This window comes from Bombus affinis, unplaced genomic scaffold, assembly GCF_024516045.1.
Source record: "Bombus affinis isolate iyBomAffi1 unplaced genomic scaffold, iyBomAffi1.2 ctg00000172.1, whole genome shotgun sequence".
In the NCBI taxonomy this organism is placed as follows: Eukaryota; Metazoa; Arthropoda; class Insecta; order Hymenoptera; family Apidae; genus Bombus; species Bombus affinis.
Genome location: NW_026108885.1, coordinates 238,644 through 257,778, shown reverse-complemented (window position 1 = coordinate 257,778; position 19,135 = coordinate 238,644). Strand labels below are relative to the sequence as shown.

General features: G+C 41.8%; 1 protein-coding gene across 2 annotated transcripts in view; it reads right to left on the bottom strand.

Annotated features, from left to right (window-relative positions):
• Positions 1–19,135, bottom strand: part of LOC126927621 (6-phosphofructo-2-kinase/fructose-2,6-bisphosphatase-like) — a 135,772-nt gene that overhangs the window by 11,821 nt on the left and 104,816 nt on the right. The window contains exons 1-3 of one of the 2 annotated variants that reach the window (XM_050743672.1): positions 3,740–3,825; positions 1,771–2,152; positions 1,010–1,279 (exon numbers count right to left, since the gene is read on the bottom strand). In XM_050743672.1, the coding sequence (XP_050599629.1) occupies positions 1,010–1,279; positions 1,771–1,986 (486 nt within the window). In that variant the 5' untranslated portion in view covers positions 1,987–2,152; positions 3,740–3,825. Of the gene's footprint in view, positions 1–1,009; positions 1,280–1,770; positions 2,153–3,739; positions 3,826–19,135 lie in introns of those variants that run through there. The other variant, XM_050743671.1, reaches the window with a different exon arrangement.

Here is a 19,135-nt window from a genome sequence, read left to right as displayed (position 1 = left end):
CGAAATACGGGGATCGAACTATTCGTGGTGTCGATTAATCCAATCGTAACGGGAATTTACGACTCTCGTTGACGCGTATTCTAACGACCGCGTCTCCCCGCGATAGCTCGATTAAACAATAATATTCATTTATCCATGTTCTAAAACTTCGTTCAGATTAATCAGACTGATTGAGTTCGATCTAGCAACGTGAAACATTGTGATTATATTCTATCTGCTATGTACTTGACTGGGAATATTTCTTTGAACTTCAACGCTCATTCTCATTAGTCAAGCAAATATTTCGTGGATGTAAATGGATAAATTTGCATACAACTGAATTTTAATCAGTTACAGACTGTTAGCGCAGACGTTAAGTCACTCGATACTTTTCCCCAGTGGCCAAGTATTCAATGCTTGAGTCATCCGTGAAGATTTATGTTATTATTCATTTTCCAAGATACGATTGAAAGTTGTTCGCTTAGAGAATTAAATTGACAAACCTAGTAGATAATAAATATTCCATATCTAGGATCCCAAACTTATTGAAATACAAATTATAACTGCATTAACTAATCAATCACTGGGAAAATTTTGATCAAATACTAATGTTAAATGTGTCAATTATAGTACCATGTTTCTAACATAATACTGATACAATTAGATTAATTCAAAAAGCTTATACCCTATAAACCCTATATACTCTATATACCCAAAAAGCTTATACCGTTATACCCTATAACCTACAATGATAACTGTTACAGCTATCTACCATTTACTACACAAATAAATTAAAGCTCTTAGAGCTAGGGATTGATAAATTCAACCGATTGAAGGCTCGTTTAAATACAGCCAGAAGATTAGGCAAGTAGTAAGTGAAACCGAATTTACACATTTTTCGATGAATCATCCTTAAAAGTATAAATTATCTTCACTCGCTATTTCACTTTGGTCAACAACACCTTAAACGTAATTCAATGCAAGCAGTGACGAAATTTCGAGGAGGAAGACGCGTTTGATCTGAAATTACCTGCGGATAATGCTCCTGCATGTCTTCATAAGACAGCCCCTCACAGATACCGGCGTGGAGTTCGTTGAGTGCTGTCACGTGTTCTTGGGGCGATTCCACGCCACGAGCAGTCGCGATAGTCCTTCGAAGGCGACTAGTTAGCACGCGCAGGTCGGGAATACGCATAGCGTTGAACTTGGTGGCCAACGCTTGTGCATATCTCTCGCCACGTGCGCTTAAAACTGCGTCACCACCAACCTTACCCAATACGTTGTACTCGCTTTCGCCGTGCTGTAATCAAAAGAGAGAGGGAGAGCTTTAGTTTTACCAAATCGTAGAATATTCTGATTACGTTCAAAAAGAGAGGCGTAGCAATGATAAGATTACGATCAGGCGAGAAGAAATTACTTTTGGAACCAAACCCTGATAAGATAGCAAGATTTTAAAAATACAATATGTATGTTTTTACGTATGCGTATACGTATACGTATGCTTTTAAAACATGTTGTGTGTAAACAATTGAGGACTCGTCATGCTAAATGAAGTGCTCAGTTATGTATGTTAATCTTTTTAATAATTGCAAGCGCCACGACCTGGCTCAATTGTCCTTGACTCAGCTTGTAATCTAAGAACAAACACGTTTCTTCATTATCGTTATCATTATCACTTGTCGAAAAATTCTTATAATTAAGACTAAAGACGCTAAGGCTGAGCTTCTAGGATTAGAACATTTGAGATGGGGATTAAACGATGACAAATGTAAAATTTGATGGATTACCAACCCGAGAGAAATAAAGAGTATGCGGCTCAACAGTGACGCTTCCAAGATATCCAAGGACATTTGTCTCCACATCGCCAGACACGATGCAGGACTCGATATCCATGCTGCCGGTGTCGATACGGATTCGTGGATACGTCTTCTCATCCATTGGCTCGTAAGATCGAATGTAATGAGCTATCTTCAATCGTAGATCTTCTTCGGCTGTTATTGAATCCATGCCAACATAGCAAGCGCTGTACCGCAATATCTCCTTGTAATTTCGCTCCAGTACAACCGGATCGTCGTAGACGCACTCGATAATGAGGACGCGATAACCGCTGCCCGGAAAAATAGTCGAAGACCTCGGCGCGCTGCGCTCGCATCACCAACGTGGCGTCCAGGATCTTCAAACAGGAAAATTCTTAAATGCAACTAACTGTGACGACTCGCAAACTCAAATTTCAGTATATTTCTTCCTACGCATTTTATTTAAATAGACATTAGACTATATCGATTTTCAATTGTCTTTCTTTGTATTGTATATTTGGAGAGATTGCTGCAACAAGGAGGTAGCTTTCCAATAATTTGTGTAAACCAGCAGAATGCAAGTCAAAATTAACCAAAACTATATCATATTTTGACACGTGCTATAAATTCATGATCTAAGCTAATATTTGTATTATTTAAACACATTTGAATATGAAACCTATACTTTTGTTTTTCTCTCCCGATAAATGCAATTTAAATACTGAAAGTGTCTTCATGTTGCTACAGGCCCTTCGTCAAAATTAATTATCGCTTTGTTCAATTAAGAACACCGCCGGCCATAAATATTAGGGCACATATTGATATTTAATACGAATGGAGTGCTTTCGTTTCTAGTAATTTCGTTATAAATCTGTTATTTCATTCGCGGCATATGTACTTTGTAATGTAAGATATAGCAGATAAAGAAAAGTGTCAAAGTGTTCCAATCGATGCTTATAACGTGTAGATGTCCTAATAATTATGGCGAGTAATTTATATATGAATTTACATGTTGGTTTCTCTTATTGTTAACATATATATCAAGACCACATAGAAAGAATACGATAAATTAGAATAAATAGGAATATTTCAATATGATATAATTTGGAAGGAAAAATGCACCGTTAATTTCAGAATTAAATAATTAGTTTCCTATAATATCTAAGATACGTTTCCACATAGAATTTAAAATTTAACGTGAAGACACGTTTTACCGTTGTAGTCTTCATATTGAATTCGTGTCATATTTGTTCAATTCTCGACTATTTCTAAAGCGCATAATATCGAGAAAATAACGAGCCGATCTTAAGCTACTTTCAACACCATGAACTATTGCGGTTTCTATCGTGGAACGTTGGTACATGTTGTTAAAAATATTAAGCAAGGTAAAACTCGTACGACGATATTCGGTTCGGTCGGAGAAAGGTAGACCGGCTTGACTAGCCTCGGTTTAATCGCGTCGTCCACCGTTAGCGCGATCTATGTATAAATACGACCCTTGACCGTTCTAATATTCTAATCTATTCTTGCAGCTCCGGTTACATAATAACAAAAAAAACACGTGTTTCTTCTTCCGGTCGGATTCTTCAAATGCGCAACGATTAAAATTCTTTCTTAACTTTGTTCTATTATTTTCGATCAAATGCAATCGCGCGTGCTTGCATTCGTTTCGACATTGAATCTTTCTCAACTTTTTTCGATTACTCTCAATCAAGCATAACCGAGCGTATTCTCGTTCTCGTGTTGATACCGAATCTTTCTCAACTATTTTCAATTATTTTCAATCAAATACAATCGCGTGTGTTGTTGTTCTCGATTCGATACTGAAATCTCTTGAACTTTTGCGATTATTTTCGATCGAATGCAACGGCACGCGTTCTCCTTTCGATACTGAATTTATCTCCAGATTCTATTCAATTTCACATCTTTACTAGACGTTTGTCACGCGTCTAATTGATGCTTACAGCTACGGAATTTCCGCCTGCGAGCCATGTAGCGCACTCGTGCATCGCGTCTCGTTGGGCCAGAGCTCTCAACGCTGCGTTTGTAACCCCAAACTCTTTTGCCCTGACGTCACCTTAGGCGACCACTTCTAAACATTCTCCAGACAGCCGATACTTGAACATTACACATGGCGACCTTGGCGACAATGTATATTGCCGGAGTACCTGAGGGTTCATCTATGTCCTAACGATCCTTCCACCGAATGTTCTAGAAGCGTAGCAATAGTCAGTACGCCTACAGGGTAGTGGGGATAATGAAGGATGAAAAACAAAAGAAGAAACAGATGTCACCGAGAGTAAGAAAATATTGTAAGAGCCTCAGTCTCGAACGGCCACGGCTAGAGTTCAGAAGTGTATAAACGAGGAAAAAATAAAGTTTTCTTCTTTCCTTTAAATTTCTTTCTTATTTTACGTGACATTTTGGCGATCCTGCCAGGATACATCAACGTTGGATAAAACAAGATTACGGTTTTGGCCTACGGGACATCCGACCAAAGGTGTATCAAGCAACCTGGATTACGAAAAACGGTTTTATTAGTAAGTAGAACCATTTCCTCTAAAAGGATCGATCGATTGCATTCGATAACGTCAGACTCCGACGATCTATTACTCTGAAATGGACAAAAGGGACGATAAGAAAATTACACCTGTCGCTTCGACTAGCGGTGATCCAAACCTGCGGGCAATTTTGGATATGATGCAGCGCCAGCACGAAGAACATAAGGCAGCTATAAATGATTTGTATAAACTAATTCGCGATGAAAGCACTCAACGGATCAAGGAAATAGAACCAATAGGGAAGACTGTGGCCGAACTCAAGCTAGGAGTACAATCCTCCGTAGATACGTCTGAGTTCAACTCAATTATGACAGACGATACTAGTTCTGCCAGCAGAAGCACTACTCGGGACACCCGCATAGTGAAATCTCCGGAAGAACGCGTTCGGATCAAAGAAACTCCAGAAACCTCCGACCCAGCGAACTCCGAGGACGAGGAAGAAGAATCAGCCTCGTACGAACGACATATGTTCGACGCGAAAACCAGCATCGAGTTCATCCCAGTCCTCAACGGTCAAGATGACATTGGAGTGGAGGGATTCATCAAGCGGGTAAGCGAAGCTAGATCGGAATGTAAGGAAAAGCGTGCTTTATTGAAATTAATTTTAACCAAACGCATTGTCGGCGAAGCCGAAAGAAGCATTAGACATTCGGTTATCGAGACGTACGGCGCCTTATTCGAAAATCTGAGGAAGTTCGTATCGATTAACGTAACTTCAAACGGTGCGCGAGATATATTACAAAGAACTCGGCAAAGTTTTAACGAATCAGTACACGGTACGTCAAAAGATTTCGACACGGTCTTAATGAACTTATATACGCATTGCAACACGAAATCCGCGATCCTATTCGACGAGCAGTCGCGATAGACCTAGAGAACGAACGCGCAACCGAAACGTTCATACTAAATTTAAAACCCGAGATAGAAATCAGAACATCAAGCATGAAACCGCGCACCTTACAAGAAGCACAAGATGCCGCGTTCGAAGCAGAACTATTAATCGGAGAAATTGAGCGAAACCGCGGAAATCAGTGCAGCCAGCAAATAAGAGCTCACTCATTCGCCCGAGGGAATGTATCGTCACAACGCAAACCCCCACTTAGGAGCGGTCCGATGACTACGCTCAATCGCCTGCCGACAAGCACTCAAATAAACAACGGAGGGAGAATGAAGTGTTTTAAGTGCAACCAAATAGGACATACCGCAAATTACTGCCGAAAATTTTCAACCGGCCAGCCAGCGAAATCTTCCGCCACCGCGCAGCTACAATATAAACATGGAGAATGCGGGACGAGAAGAGGAAACAGCGCTACCAGAACCTCGAGAGACGTCGTACGAGTACACGCAACAACAGGAAAACTTCTATCCATTGGAGTTCGATCGGGAACAGAAATCAAACGATATTTAATCGATACCGGTGCAGGAATAAATTTAGTTAAAAGATCAAGTGCCATATTTAAACCTAAAATGACAGTAGCTAAAACATTTTACATGGGCAATGACAAATTCCAAACTGACGAAACAGTAGACTTTCAATTCTTTAACATCATGAACACATTTCACGTTGTGCCAGACGATTTTCCTTTAATAGAAGACGGAATAATTGGTTTACCTATGCTCTCTAACTACTCATATCGAATTAACAACGAATCGATACAATTAAACGGGAACGAAATATTTTTCCAGGCGCCGAAAACCATTCTCCCAGGGCAAACCAAAATCGAAACAATTTATCTGGATAAAGTTCCGACGAGAGTATGTTTCTGCAATACTGGTGAGCAACCAACTATAATCACTAATGATCTTTCTTATGAACACGATCTCGATAAAATTGCTAAAATGAAACAAATAATTAGACTAGACCATATTGAAGACAAACTTCGTATTCCTATCGAAAAGATCCTCCTACATTACATAGACGTGTTTGACCTAGAATCCGATACCCTACCTTGTACTAACCTAACAAAACACACTATTACCCTACGCGAAAACAAAATCGTCAATACCAAATCGTACCGACCTCCCGAGGCCCATAAAGCAGAAATTGAAAAACAAATGAAAAAAATGTTAGATAAAAATATCATTGAAGAATCAGATTCTCCTTACAACAGTCCAGTATGGGTAGTACCCAAGAAATCAGACGCATCAGGCAAACAGAAATGGCGTATAGTTATCGACTTTCGAAAATTAAATGAACCTACCGATCAAGACGCCTACCCACTACCGACAATCGACGACATTCTATCACAATTAGGCAACGCCAAATTCTTCTCTGCTCTAGATTTATCTTCGGGATTCCATCAAATATCTATGGACCCCGACTCAAAGAAATATACAGCCTTTAGCACACCTCAGGGACACTTTCACTATAATCGCATGCCATTCGGTTTAAAAAACGCCCCAGCCACCTTCCAACGCATGATGGATACCGCGTTACGAGGATTATTGAACAAATACTGCTTTGTATACCTTGACGACATAATAATATTCGGTAGTACAATTCAACAACACAATGAAAACCTTGCTATAGTATTGCAAAGATTAAAAGAGTTAGGACTAAAAATCCAACCCGACAAATGCGAGTTTCTAAAACCTGAATTAGAATACTTAGGACATGTCATAACACACGAGGGCATAAAGTCAAATCCTAAAAAGATCTCCGCAGTTAAAGACTTTAAGATTCCCAAAACACAAACAGACGTAAAGTCATTTCTCGGATTAGCTGGATACTACAGAAAATTCATTAAAAACTTTTCCAAACTCGCCAAACCATTAACAGATCTCACAAAGAAAGACAATCCTTTTAGATGGACAGAAACGCAACAGACAAGCTTTGACACACTAAAAGAAAAGCTATGCTCAGCCCCAGTTTTAGCATACCCAGACTACACGAAAACATTCACACTCACCACAGACGCTTCCAATGAAGGAATAGGCGCAATCTTATCACAAGACGGACATCCTTGTTGTTACATATCACGGACACTCAACCCCCCAGAGAAAAATTATTCTACCACAGAAAAGGAATTATTAGTTATCGTATGGGCAGTTAAGAGACTCAGGCAATACCTGTTAGGAAGACGATTCGTTATTCGAACCGATCACCAAGCACTCACTTGGCTCAAAAATTGCAAAGACCCTTCCTCGCGTTTGATTAGATGGAGACTTAAACTCGAAGAATACGAGTACGATATTCATTATTGCAAAGGTAAAGAGAACACAGCAGCCGACGCACTTTCCAGAAAAATTTACCAAATTACCGACAAATCAGTCCCAGACACACCTGCAAACTCCGAAAATATTGTAGAACACTTTAACGCATGGTCAGAAGACGCGACACACCCGAGACGACTTAAAATCACGCCAAACGATCACACCTTCTATCAATTGAATAGAGAAACATTAGGTCCATTCGACAAAGATACTTGGATTCGAAAAATTTTTGAACTAACCAAGAAACACAAGAAAATTGGGATAGGAGACAATAGTTTTACCGAAGCCGAAAAAGCTAGGATCAAAATAACACTCATGTTTATTATTGACCAAATTGAAGAAATAACTTTTGCATACGAACCAATACAAACCATAACTGACGAACAAGCTCTAGACATTATACGCGAAAACCATAACGACATTAGTGGACACTTGGATATTCAAAAGACATATAGTAAAATCAAAGACCAATTCAAAATCCCACGCCTCATGGAAAGGATAGAAGATTTTATAAAAAATTGCGAAGCTTGTCAACGACAAAAGCTAGTTAGAATCAGACCCAAGGAACAACCCGTAATTCCTCAGACATCAGTAGAGCCAAACGAAAAGATAGCCATGGATCTAATTGGTCCGATGCCTAAAACCACACGTGGAAATCAATACATTCTTTCGACTCACGATGACCTAACGAAATATCTCGTTTTAGTACCACTGAAAACACAACGAACCGAATCGATTATCGATGCACTACTGCACCACTACATTTACATCTTCTCAGCACCCAAAACGATACTAACAGACCAGGGACAGAACTTTATTAGCGAACTAATGGAAAAATTCGAGGAAGCATTTAAAATCAAACATATAAAGACCACTAGTTTTCATCCTCAATCTAACGGATCCTTAGAACGAAAACACGCCACAGTAAAAGACATGATTCGCACGAGCCTACACGATTCTAATAAAGAATGGGATCAGGTATTAGACTTTATTTGCCTAGGGTATAATACCGCGATACACGATGCAACTGGATTTTCACCCTTCGAACTAACATTTGGAAGAAAAGCCAACCTCCCGTCTTCCGTATCCCGAACTTCCAATTACACTTACGAAGAAATGTTTGCACTATGGCAAAAACAATTGCAAAAATATAGAATGATAGCGAAGAACACTCTTGAACAAAGTAGAAAGAGGTACATGAGAGATCAAACAAGAAAAATCATTAGAACTCAAACCTTATTTAAGGAAGGAGATCGTATACTCCTTCACAACGATCATAAGTCGGATAAATTGGACGACGAATGGTTAGGACCCTACGTTATTAAATCAGTCAAGACACCGTATTATGAGATTCTCATTAGAGATCGAGTTAAGAAAATCCACGGTAACAGAATAAAACCTTATTTTTCAGGACGATCACCCTTGCCGTCGGCTTTACCACCCTTAACGGATTAAAAATAACCCCTATTGACAATAATGGAATATTTCATGAGAAAAGATCCAAAGCATATCTTTATAGCGAACACATAAATGTTATTATAGGACTAGATATTAGTGCTGTATTGGAACAAGTAAGATATATTGAAAAGGGAGTAGCCGAAGTTAGGAATCATTGCGAGACACGAAAAGACTGTAACATATTACCAGAAATACGCTCTTTACAAGCAAAACTAAATAACGTCAGAACACTTAGCATCGAATTACGATCCTTAGCTCACATTCATCTCAGAAGTAGACGAGGACTAGTAGACGCTATCGAATCTATTAGTAAAACTCTTTTTGGAACCCTAGCCGCGAACGATCTAGATATAATCAACAAAAATATAGACAAACTCTTTGAAGAAGGTAACAGCCTAAAAACCATAGTAGCCAACCAGACAGCTTTGATTAAACGAATTTTAAATAACGACGTCATCCAGCGACTGAAACAAGTAGACACAGGTGTAACAAACGAACTTAAAACGCTTAACAAAAACGAGATCACCTTAATAAAAGTCATAGCTCTAGAAAGCTCACTCTCTGACTTACATTTCCAAATCGACGAAATATTCAATTTAATCATCTTAGGAAAACAAGGAATAATAAGCCCACAGATTATTGATCCCGGAACTTTTATTAACAATTACGCCCAAGTACTAGGTAGCAAAACAGTAGGAAACGCTTTTATACCAAAGGAAGAGAATTTCCAAAATATTTTAGATATCTCAGAACTCACATTGTTTACTCGACAAAACAAAGTTTTCTTTGTAATTTCTGTACCAACAGTTATGGACATGGAATGGGATATAGAGCAAATATATCCCATACCATCTCTCACGAACAAAGTGTTTTTAGCACCTTTAGTAGTTCATCCGATATTTTTAACGTCAGGACTAAATTACATCAATGTCGATCAAAACTACTTGGATAAGCAATGTTCTATATCTGACTTTTACATTTGCAAACAAACTCAGCCGATTCACGACCGTCGAGTGAAGCACGATTGTAACCCTGAAATCTTAAGCGCAGAAAACACTGTCAAATTCTGTAAGGTAGTAGTTTATAACATTGAAGATATAACTTTTATCCCATTAAACGCTGAGAATCATTTTATAGCTATACCAGAAAAACCAATAGATCTGAGCATTTTCGAAGAAAAGACACATCGAATTGTTAGACTAGAGAAACCATCTTTGTTACAAACTAATAAAACCGTAGACATATTGTACAAGAATAACCATATGAGAATCAGTGGTAGTAGCAAGGAAATTTCTTACGAGATTAAAATCAAAACAGTCAATGTAACTAATGATTCAGACTGGATTATTTTACTAAATAAACTAGAGAAAACTACAAAACTTATTAACGATAATTACGGATACAAAAACACTCTGGATTGAATCGAAGATCAAACGAATCAACTAACTTTTGCTCGTAGAATCGATCAAGTTGAATCACGGGGAATATCTATATTACAAATTATAGGATATTTATCCATTGCTCTCATATGCTTATACTTTCTCAACAAAATAGGAATGCCGAAATTGTATTTTCATTTATTCTGTTGTAAAATCAAGCGAAACACGACAAATAACAATCCATCAGCCAGCGCTCCGATGCCAATCAACCCGGCACCTATCAACATATTCACCCCGATTCTACCTGTGCCCAGCACCAGCAACGATTCACAAGTAACCTTCGACCTGGAAACACCCAAGGCAAAATTTCACCCATCTATCTTAAAGAGGAAAAGGAATCTATCTATCCATCTATCTTCGAGGACTAAGTTCATTCTAAGGAGGGGGGAGTGTAACCCCAAACTCTTTTGCCCTGACGTCACCTTAGGCGACCACTTCTAAACATTCTCCAGACAGCCGATACTTGAACATTACACATGGCGACCTTGGCGACAATGTATATTGCCGGAGTACCTGAGGGTTCATCTATGTCCTAACGGTCCTTCCACCGAATGTTCTAGAAGCGTAGCAACAGTCACGTACGCCTACAGGGTAGTGGGGATAATGAAGGATGAAAAACAAAAGAAGAAACAGATGTCACCGAGAGTAAGAAAATATTGTAAGAGCCTCAGTCTCGAACGGCCACGGCTAGAGTTCAGAAGTGTATAAACGAGGAAAAAATAAAGTTTTCTTCTTTCCTTTAAATTTCTTTCTTATTTTACGTGACAGGGTCACCGGTGGCCGGCACTCAACTTGGCCGTGGTATCATCAAGATCACCGGTGACCGGCGCCCCAAGATTAGTAGCAATACATAATTTGAATAATTATTTTTTATTAGCAATTAATTATAACTATTTATCAATAGTTATAAATTTGTTATTATTACCATCGTTACTACAATGGTATGACGAAATTAATGCAGTATAAAATATATAAGAATAGTTTTATTTATACATGAAATATAGAACAATTATTTAGCATTTCACAAAGGAACAATATGAAATAATGTCTTTTTATGTTAATGAATAATGTTAATGAAATAATGTAAAAACTAGGAAGAGCACAATGTAATATATTACAAAATAGAAATTAAAATTTGTTCAAAGCGCCGCAAATGTTGATTTACGTAACAAGTCTATTTAGCGTATGTAATAAATCCTCTTAACGACCGTGTTGAAAACAAAAACGGGAAAAATGAAAAACTAACGAATTAATGATCAAACACGTGACTTGTACACATAATACAACCACAAAATAGGAAGAAAAAAAAGAAAAAAAGAAGAAACACAGATAATTGTTGGTCGAATGGAAATAATACTACGAAGCCGCTTATTTAAGATGACTAATATGATTTAATGAACAGGTTTCGTTTTTAAGTGTAGCAATTGGCAGTAAACAAAACAGAATTCCCAACCTTTAGTGGAATCGCCGTTCCAGTTGAGTCTGCGCGAATGGCGTTGTGCCACTTGGCTTTTTCCACGACCTGGTAAACCGCACATCGCGATTACAACCCCTGAGAATTTTCGGGGAGACTTCATTATCCCCGACGTCCTTATTGATTTTATCCTTGATATTATCCTTGGGTTCTGAAAGCAACAGAATCTATGATACTCGTGTAATTAATTGCATTTTCACATGCTTGATGTGTAGACGTATGGCCAGTGATAAACATCAAGGAGACAAAGGATTGTGCAACAAAGACGCGAGTATAAATGTACAGATCGTGTACAAATTTAACAACGCCAATACGCGATTACGATAGAAGTCAGATATTTTCTAAGGCATTTCATTGTAGCATCCGGTTATTTTTATGTGTATAATAATATAATAATAACGACCAATTTTAGAAGATGCACCCAAACGGCTATGATAGATCTGACCCGGTGCCAAGTTAGTTTGTTAAGCCAGCCAACAGTCGAATGATCGTTAACAATGTGAACGTATGTGACATAATTCGATAGAAAATCGAACAATGTGATCGTATAACAGTAAGAATGAAATTAGTGAGAAAATTATCGTTTCCCTCCGACGCATCTTCGATTCACAAAAGAACTCTTTCTCGCGCGCTATGAGCAAGATGTTTTAAATTTTTATTTTGTTTTCGTCGAATGAAATATTTAGGTTTCTAGGAAACAATGAACGTAAAAGTGAAAATAAAAGATATACGCGAGCATTATATTGCGTGCAACATTTGTGTTACGCCACGAGGCTTACCACAGGCTGTATTTTCTAACCGTCGCTCGCGGCCCTACAATGTCGCAGTCAGATCGCTTTATCTGACCGCCGGATCATATACAATGTATCGACGAGCGCATAGCTGTCGCCAAGCAGCGAGTTTTCGAAACGTCGAATTTCGTCCGTTACGTTTTCCACGCAAGAATAGACATACGTGATCATAGGCGCGAACGGTGGCGTGACCTAAGTAGAGTGGGGGTCGTCTTAAAAATGAGACAAAGAAATCATCTAAAGTCGGCTAGTTCCTTGTGACACGTCGAACGTTACACATTGAATCGAATCTAACACATAACGCCTGTCTCAAGCTGCGAAGTGCGATAGGTCTCGTTATAAGCAAACCGCTAAACAAACCTTGACTGTTATCTTTTTCGTTTTTAATTGTTGATCTTTGACTGAATTTGTTGTTTCGTTATTTTTATTAATCTTTTATCAACCAACCCAGTATAGTTGTTCATATACACTCAAACCTAACCACCTCTATTCTCGTAATAGAAATAGGGGATCAATCAGTTCGTGGCGTCGATTGTTTAATCGTAACGAGAATTTACGACTCTCGTTGACGCGTTATCTAGCGATCGCGTCTCTCCGCGAACGGTTGAAACATTTGGTCCTTCGAGCCGGATTCAGTGTCAAGTGAAAAGTGCACGCCAGTGACACCCACTACCATACAGTGCCACGTGAACCCAACACATCTAGCAGCGGAAGCGTTACTACCCCAGCGAGGTCAGTAACGTAAAGGGTCGTCACCTTTGAAGAGGTATAATTCGGTGGTTGAAACGCAACCACACAGCCTCCTGCCGCAAAGTGGACAATCGCCAACAGAAGTAAGTTCAAACGAGTTCACTCTCAATTACATAACAAATAATGGCAACCGGAAACGAACTCGCCACCTTGCGTCGACGCCGGGGCTACTATATCGCCCAGTTTACACGCTTCGCAAAAAAACTGGACGACATCGAACAATCAGGCTGTCCGGAAGAGATCGACTTGATACAAATTAAAGATCGTCTAGAAACCTACGAGACGGAACTCCGTGGCTTACAAAACCAGATCGTAGCTATAGACAAGGGAGAGATCGCGCGCGGCATTGAACTAGCGGAAGAATACGAAAAACTACAACGCCGAATAACTAAACAATCGATCAATATACGACGAAGTACGCCGTCACAATCGACAAGCGGTGAATCAGCCGCCGGTCGCGAGTCTGCTTCGCTTAAACTACCGGAGGTTCGGATACCTACATTTGACGGCGCCCTCGAGGATTGGCAGTCATTTTACGATTCCTTCTCGTCAACGATAGATCAAAATGAACATTTAACACCGGTTCAGAAATTTTATCATCTCCGATCAGCCCTGACTGGATGGGCCGCGCGAAGCATACAATCATTAGCCATCGCCGAGGCAAATTACGCAATCGCCATTGACGTTCTTAAAGAAAAATTCGACTGCCACCGTCAAATCTGTATGCGTCACTGGGACTTGATTTCGACTATCCGAGGATAACTAAGGAAACACCCGAAGCTATAGATGATCTTATCGAGACAGTCAAGGTAAATCTCCAAGCGTTAGAAAAACTTGGGGACCCAGTCACGTCAAACGCCGTTCTCTTAAAGCTTTTCACGTCGAAGCTACCCTCAGCCATCATTCGCAAATGGCAACATACACTACCGGACAAGAAACTGTCGTCATACACGCACTTGGTAGATTTTCTGAAAACACGGACGAATGGCGATAGAACGTGTTCAGCATCAACCGTCAAAAAAAAAGGGCGTCCGATCAACACGACCGTCGGCGACCGAACGCGCCGCGAAATTATACATTCATAACTACACATAATACGTTGGTTTGTCCGAACTGCCACGGACAACACGAATTATGGAATTGTCATGTCTTCAAAGCGAAGTCGCCCAAAGAACGCCTGGAAATCGCCAAAAGGGCGTCGCTCTGTACCAATTGTTTAGACGTCGCTCTTACTCAATGCTCCGCGGGGTCATATCGCATCTGTAGACAGCGACACCACACGTATCTGCATCAAGACCATGGGCGTAGCAAACCACGAACACGTGTCAACCGAACATCAAGCGGTCGATCGTCGAGCGACCGATCATCCAACGGTAGATCTTCGCCTAGTTCACCGACCCCGCGTTCCTCACATCGTTCGAGACGCACATCCTCGTCTCCCCGAACGTCTCCCCGAGCATCTCCCCGAGCGTCTCGCCGAGCGTCTCCCCGAACGTCTCCGCGAACATCTCCGAAACGCGAATCTCGGTTGTCGCGAACGGCGGCTTCGGGATCGACTATATCGTCCAGTCCTAATCGACAAGGAAAACAATGACGTCATCAGACGACTCTGCTAGGGACCGAACCACAGAAAACGGACTCATTGACCTCGCTTCCTTCTGAATCATTGCAGCACCATTTGTTAGTCACAGCACAGGTCAACATCTTGAACAATGAAATTCAACCATTTCGTTGTAGAGCTCTGCTAGACACCGGCTCTAGCATGAACTTTATCACCGAAAGACTCGCTAACTCATTAAAACTCAACCAACGGAAATGTTCGGTCCCAATCAGAACACTCAACACGTTATCGACGACCTCGAAACGCTACATCACGGCCACGATCACCTCCATTGACGGCACATACGAACGCAACTTGACGTTTCTAATCATACCGACTATCGCGTCTTGGGTCCCAAATCAACCCGTAGATCGCTCAACGATACAGATACCTAGGAATCTCCAATTAGCCGATCCAAGATTCCATAGACCTGCTCCGATCGAAATATTGTTGAGCGCCGGACCAACACTAGCATCACTCTGTGTCGGCCAACTTGATATCAGTCAAGCAAACGGGCCCGACTTGCGTCTGCAAAAAACGCGATTCGGATGGGTCATCGGACTCATTAGCATACGCATTTCACGCCTCCACGACGGCTTTACAGGTGGACCTCGCCCGTTTTTGGGAAATCGACGAGGGACCGCCCACCGCACACATTTCGGAAACGGAACGACAGTGCGAGGAGCACTTTCGAAATCACGTTCAACGCATCAACGACGGGCGATACGTTGTCACTCTCCCATTCAACGAAACAACTCCTCCGCTTGGATCCTCGAAAGTCATGGCAATGAAGCGACTCACTTCCCTCTGCCGTCGATTCCAACGAGACAAACAATTCGAAGCCGACTAACACGCCGTAATAGAAGAATACTTGGAATTAGGACATATGACGAAGATTACCACGGACCACTGCACGGACGACGGATATTTTCTGCCACATCACGGCGTGATCAAAGAATCCAGCCGGACTACAAAACTCCGAGTTGTGTTTGACGGATCTGCACCAACCACCACCGGAGTTTCATTAAACGACGTACTTCATACGGACCGAAACTACAAGACGACATATTTCTTATCCTTTTAAGATTTCGTTCTCATCAGTACGTCATTACAGGCGATGTCGAAAAAATGTATCGACAATTTCTTGTGCGTCCAGAGGATCGGAAATTCCAACAAATTTTGTGGCGCAACTCTGATGGAGAAGTTGACATATATCAACTTAACACAGTGACATGCGGGCTGTCAGCGGCCCCCTATCTAGCCATTCGGTGCCTCAAACAACTGGCAGACGACGAGGGTCATCGATACCCACGAGCAGCGATGGTCTTACAGCGAGACTTCTACGTCGACGATGTTCTCACAGGAGCTGATACAAAGGACGAGGCACAATCACTGAGAACGGAGCTCATAGAATTGCTTAAACTAGCCAGCTTAAACATTCGAAAATGGGCAGCGAACGACCGGGAACTGCTACGAGGACTTTCCGAGCAGGACATAAACGATAAGCTGCGACTAGGCGAATCGCAAACTTTCAAAACTCTGGGTGTTGTTTGGAATTCCTTTGACGATTCGATCCTATATTCCGTCAAAATCAATCCTACCGCCTCTCGAATTACGAAGAGAACAATCAGCTCCGAAATTGCCAAGATCTACGACCCTCTTGGATTACTGGCACCAGTGATCGTTCGCGCTAAGATGTTGCTCCAACGACTTTGGACTTTAAAACTTGACTGGGACGAGTCTCTTCCGGCTGACGTACACACAGAAAAGAGAAAATATTATTCACAGCTACCTTTGCTAAATAACGTGAAGTTTCCACGTAAAACTATAATCAAGACCGCAACGGAAATTGAATTACACGGATTCTGCGACGCCAGCGAAAGGGCGTATGGGGCATGTGTCTACCTTCGCACTATCACTCCGGATGGTCATGTCTGGACACGACTCCTCACTGCAAGGTCAAAGGTGGCTCCACTCAAATCACAAACCATTCCAAGGCTGGAACTGTGTGGAGCACTTCTTCTCACATCATTGGCCACTACAGTCCTTCAAGCCTTACCAAGCAACATTTCTCGGACCGTTTACTGGACTGATTCTACAATCGTTCTACATTGGATTAATACATCACCCCATACGCTAAAAACCTTCGTCGCGAATCGTGTGACAGAGATTCAACAGAAGACTCACACCTCCGATTGGCGCCACATTCCCACTACCGATAACCCTGCAGATCTCATATCTCGAGGCCAATCACGCGAAGACTTCCTGCGATCAACCATTTGGCAACATGGACCGGAAACGCTCCAACAACCTGAAAAATACTGGCCGACGTGGAACCCGGTACCATTAGCTGAAATACCAGAGCAGAAGAAGGCAACATGTCTGTCCGTGACTCCACTTGACCACAGTCTACTGGAGAGATTTTCTTCTTGGCCCAAGCTGATAAGAATTGCCGCTCGTTGCCTCCGATGGAGACGAAAACAGGATCCGGGGGGACCTCTAACCACACATGATTTAACCAATGCGCATAACAAATTGGTCAAATTGTTACAGCTCTGCTATTTTCCAGATGAAATACGTACTCTCCGAACAGATCGAAATTCTGCAGTGAAGGGGAAGCTGCAACGACTCAATCCATTTCTGGACAAGGACGAGATATTGCGAGTCGGAGGCCGACTCAGTCACTCACCAATGCCCTTCACTCGGAAACACCCAATCATTCTACCCAAATCCTCAGTTACAGCACTCATTATCGAGCATGAACACCTCCTAAATCTCCACTCCGGAACTCAAGCTACCTTATATGCCTTAAGGAGACCTTATTGGCCTATCGACGGCCGTAGTCAAGTTTGGAGCACGCTGAAGAAGTGCGTACGTTGCTGCCGAGCCAATCCACCTCCAGTGGATTACGTAATGGGCGACCTTCCAGCTGCACGGATAACGGAATCTCGTCCATTTACCAACGTCGGAATTGATTATTGCGAACCGTTCTACATCAAGAAACGAAAGGATTGCAACCGACGCAAAATCAAGGTATATGTAGCAATCTTCGTATGTCTTGCAGTTAAAGCAGTCCACCTCGAGCTGGTCACCGATCTCACTAGCGAGGCCTTCATTGCTGCTCTGCGAAGATTCATCGCTCGCCGAGGATTCTGTGTAACAATTTATTCTGACAACGGTACCAACTTCGTTGGCGCCAACAACGAATTACGAGAGCTCCGAAACCTCCTGCAGTCCGACGATCATAATGTAAAAGTTCAGTCCTTTTTAGCCGATCGACGGATCGAATGGCACTTCATTCCTCCCAACTCACCTCACTTTAGCGGGTTGTGGGAGGCTGCGGTGAAGTCCTTCAAACGACATCTCAGACGTGTCGCAGGTAACGAGCTCTTAAGATTTGAAAACTTTAACACACTCATCATTCAAATCGAGTCTATCCACAACTCCCGTCCTCTGACTCCAATATCATCTGACCAAAACGATCTTCTTGTCCTTACTCCCGGTCATTTCCTCATCGGAGATGCATTAACAAGCTTTCGAGAACGAGATTTCCAGGACACTCCATCCAATCGTCTCTCCAGCTGGCAACACATTCAAAGGGTCAAGCAACATTTCTGGCGCCGCTGGCATCGAGAGTACCTGAACGAGCTGAACATCCGAAACAAATGGAGCAAGGGCAGTCACAACATCCGACAAGGCACCGTGGTAGTCCTCAGGGAGGATAACGTACCATCCATGCAATGGCCTTTGGGCCGCGTGATCAAGGCCCATCCAAGAGGAGTCGACGGAATCATACGGACCGCTACCGTGCAGACGGCAACAACTACCCTGGATCGTGGCGTCAAAAGACTGGTCCCCTTACCCATTCACCCAGATCCAAACGAGTCCGACCACCCACACGGAGCGAAGGAGATCCGCCAGCGACGCACCTGACTCCACACCATATCATTTGATCGGTACCCTCTCAACGGGGGGAGGATGTTACGCCACGAGGCTTACCACAGGCTGTATTTTCTAACCGTCGCTCGCGGCCCTACAATGTCGCAGTCAGATCGCTTTATCTGACCGCCGGAT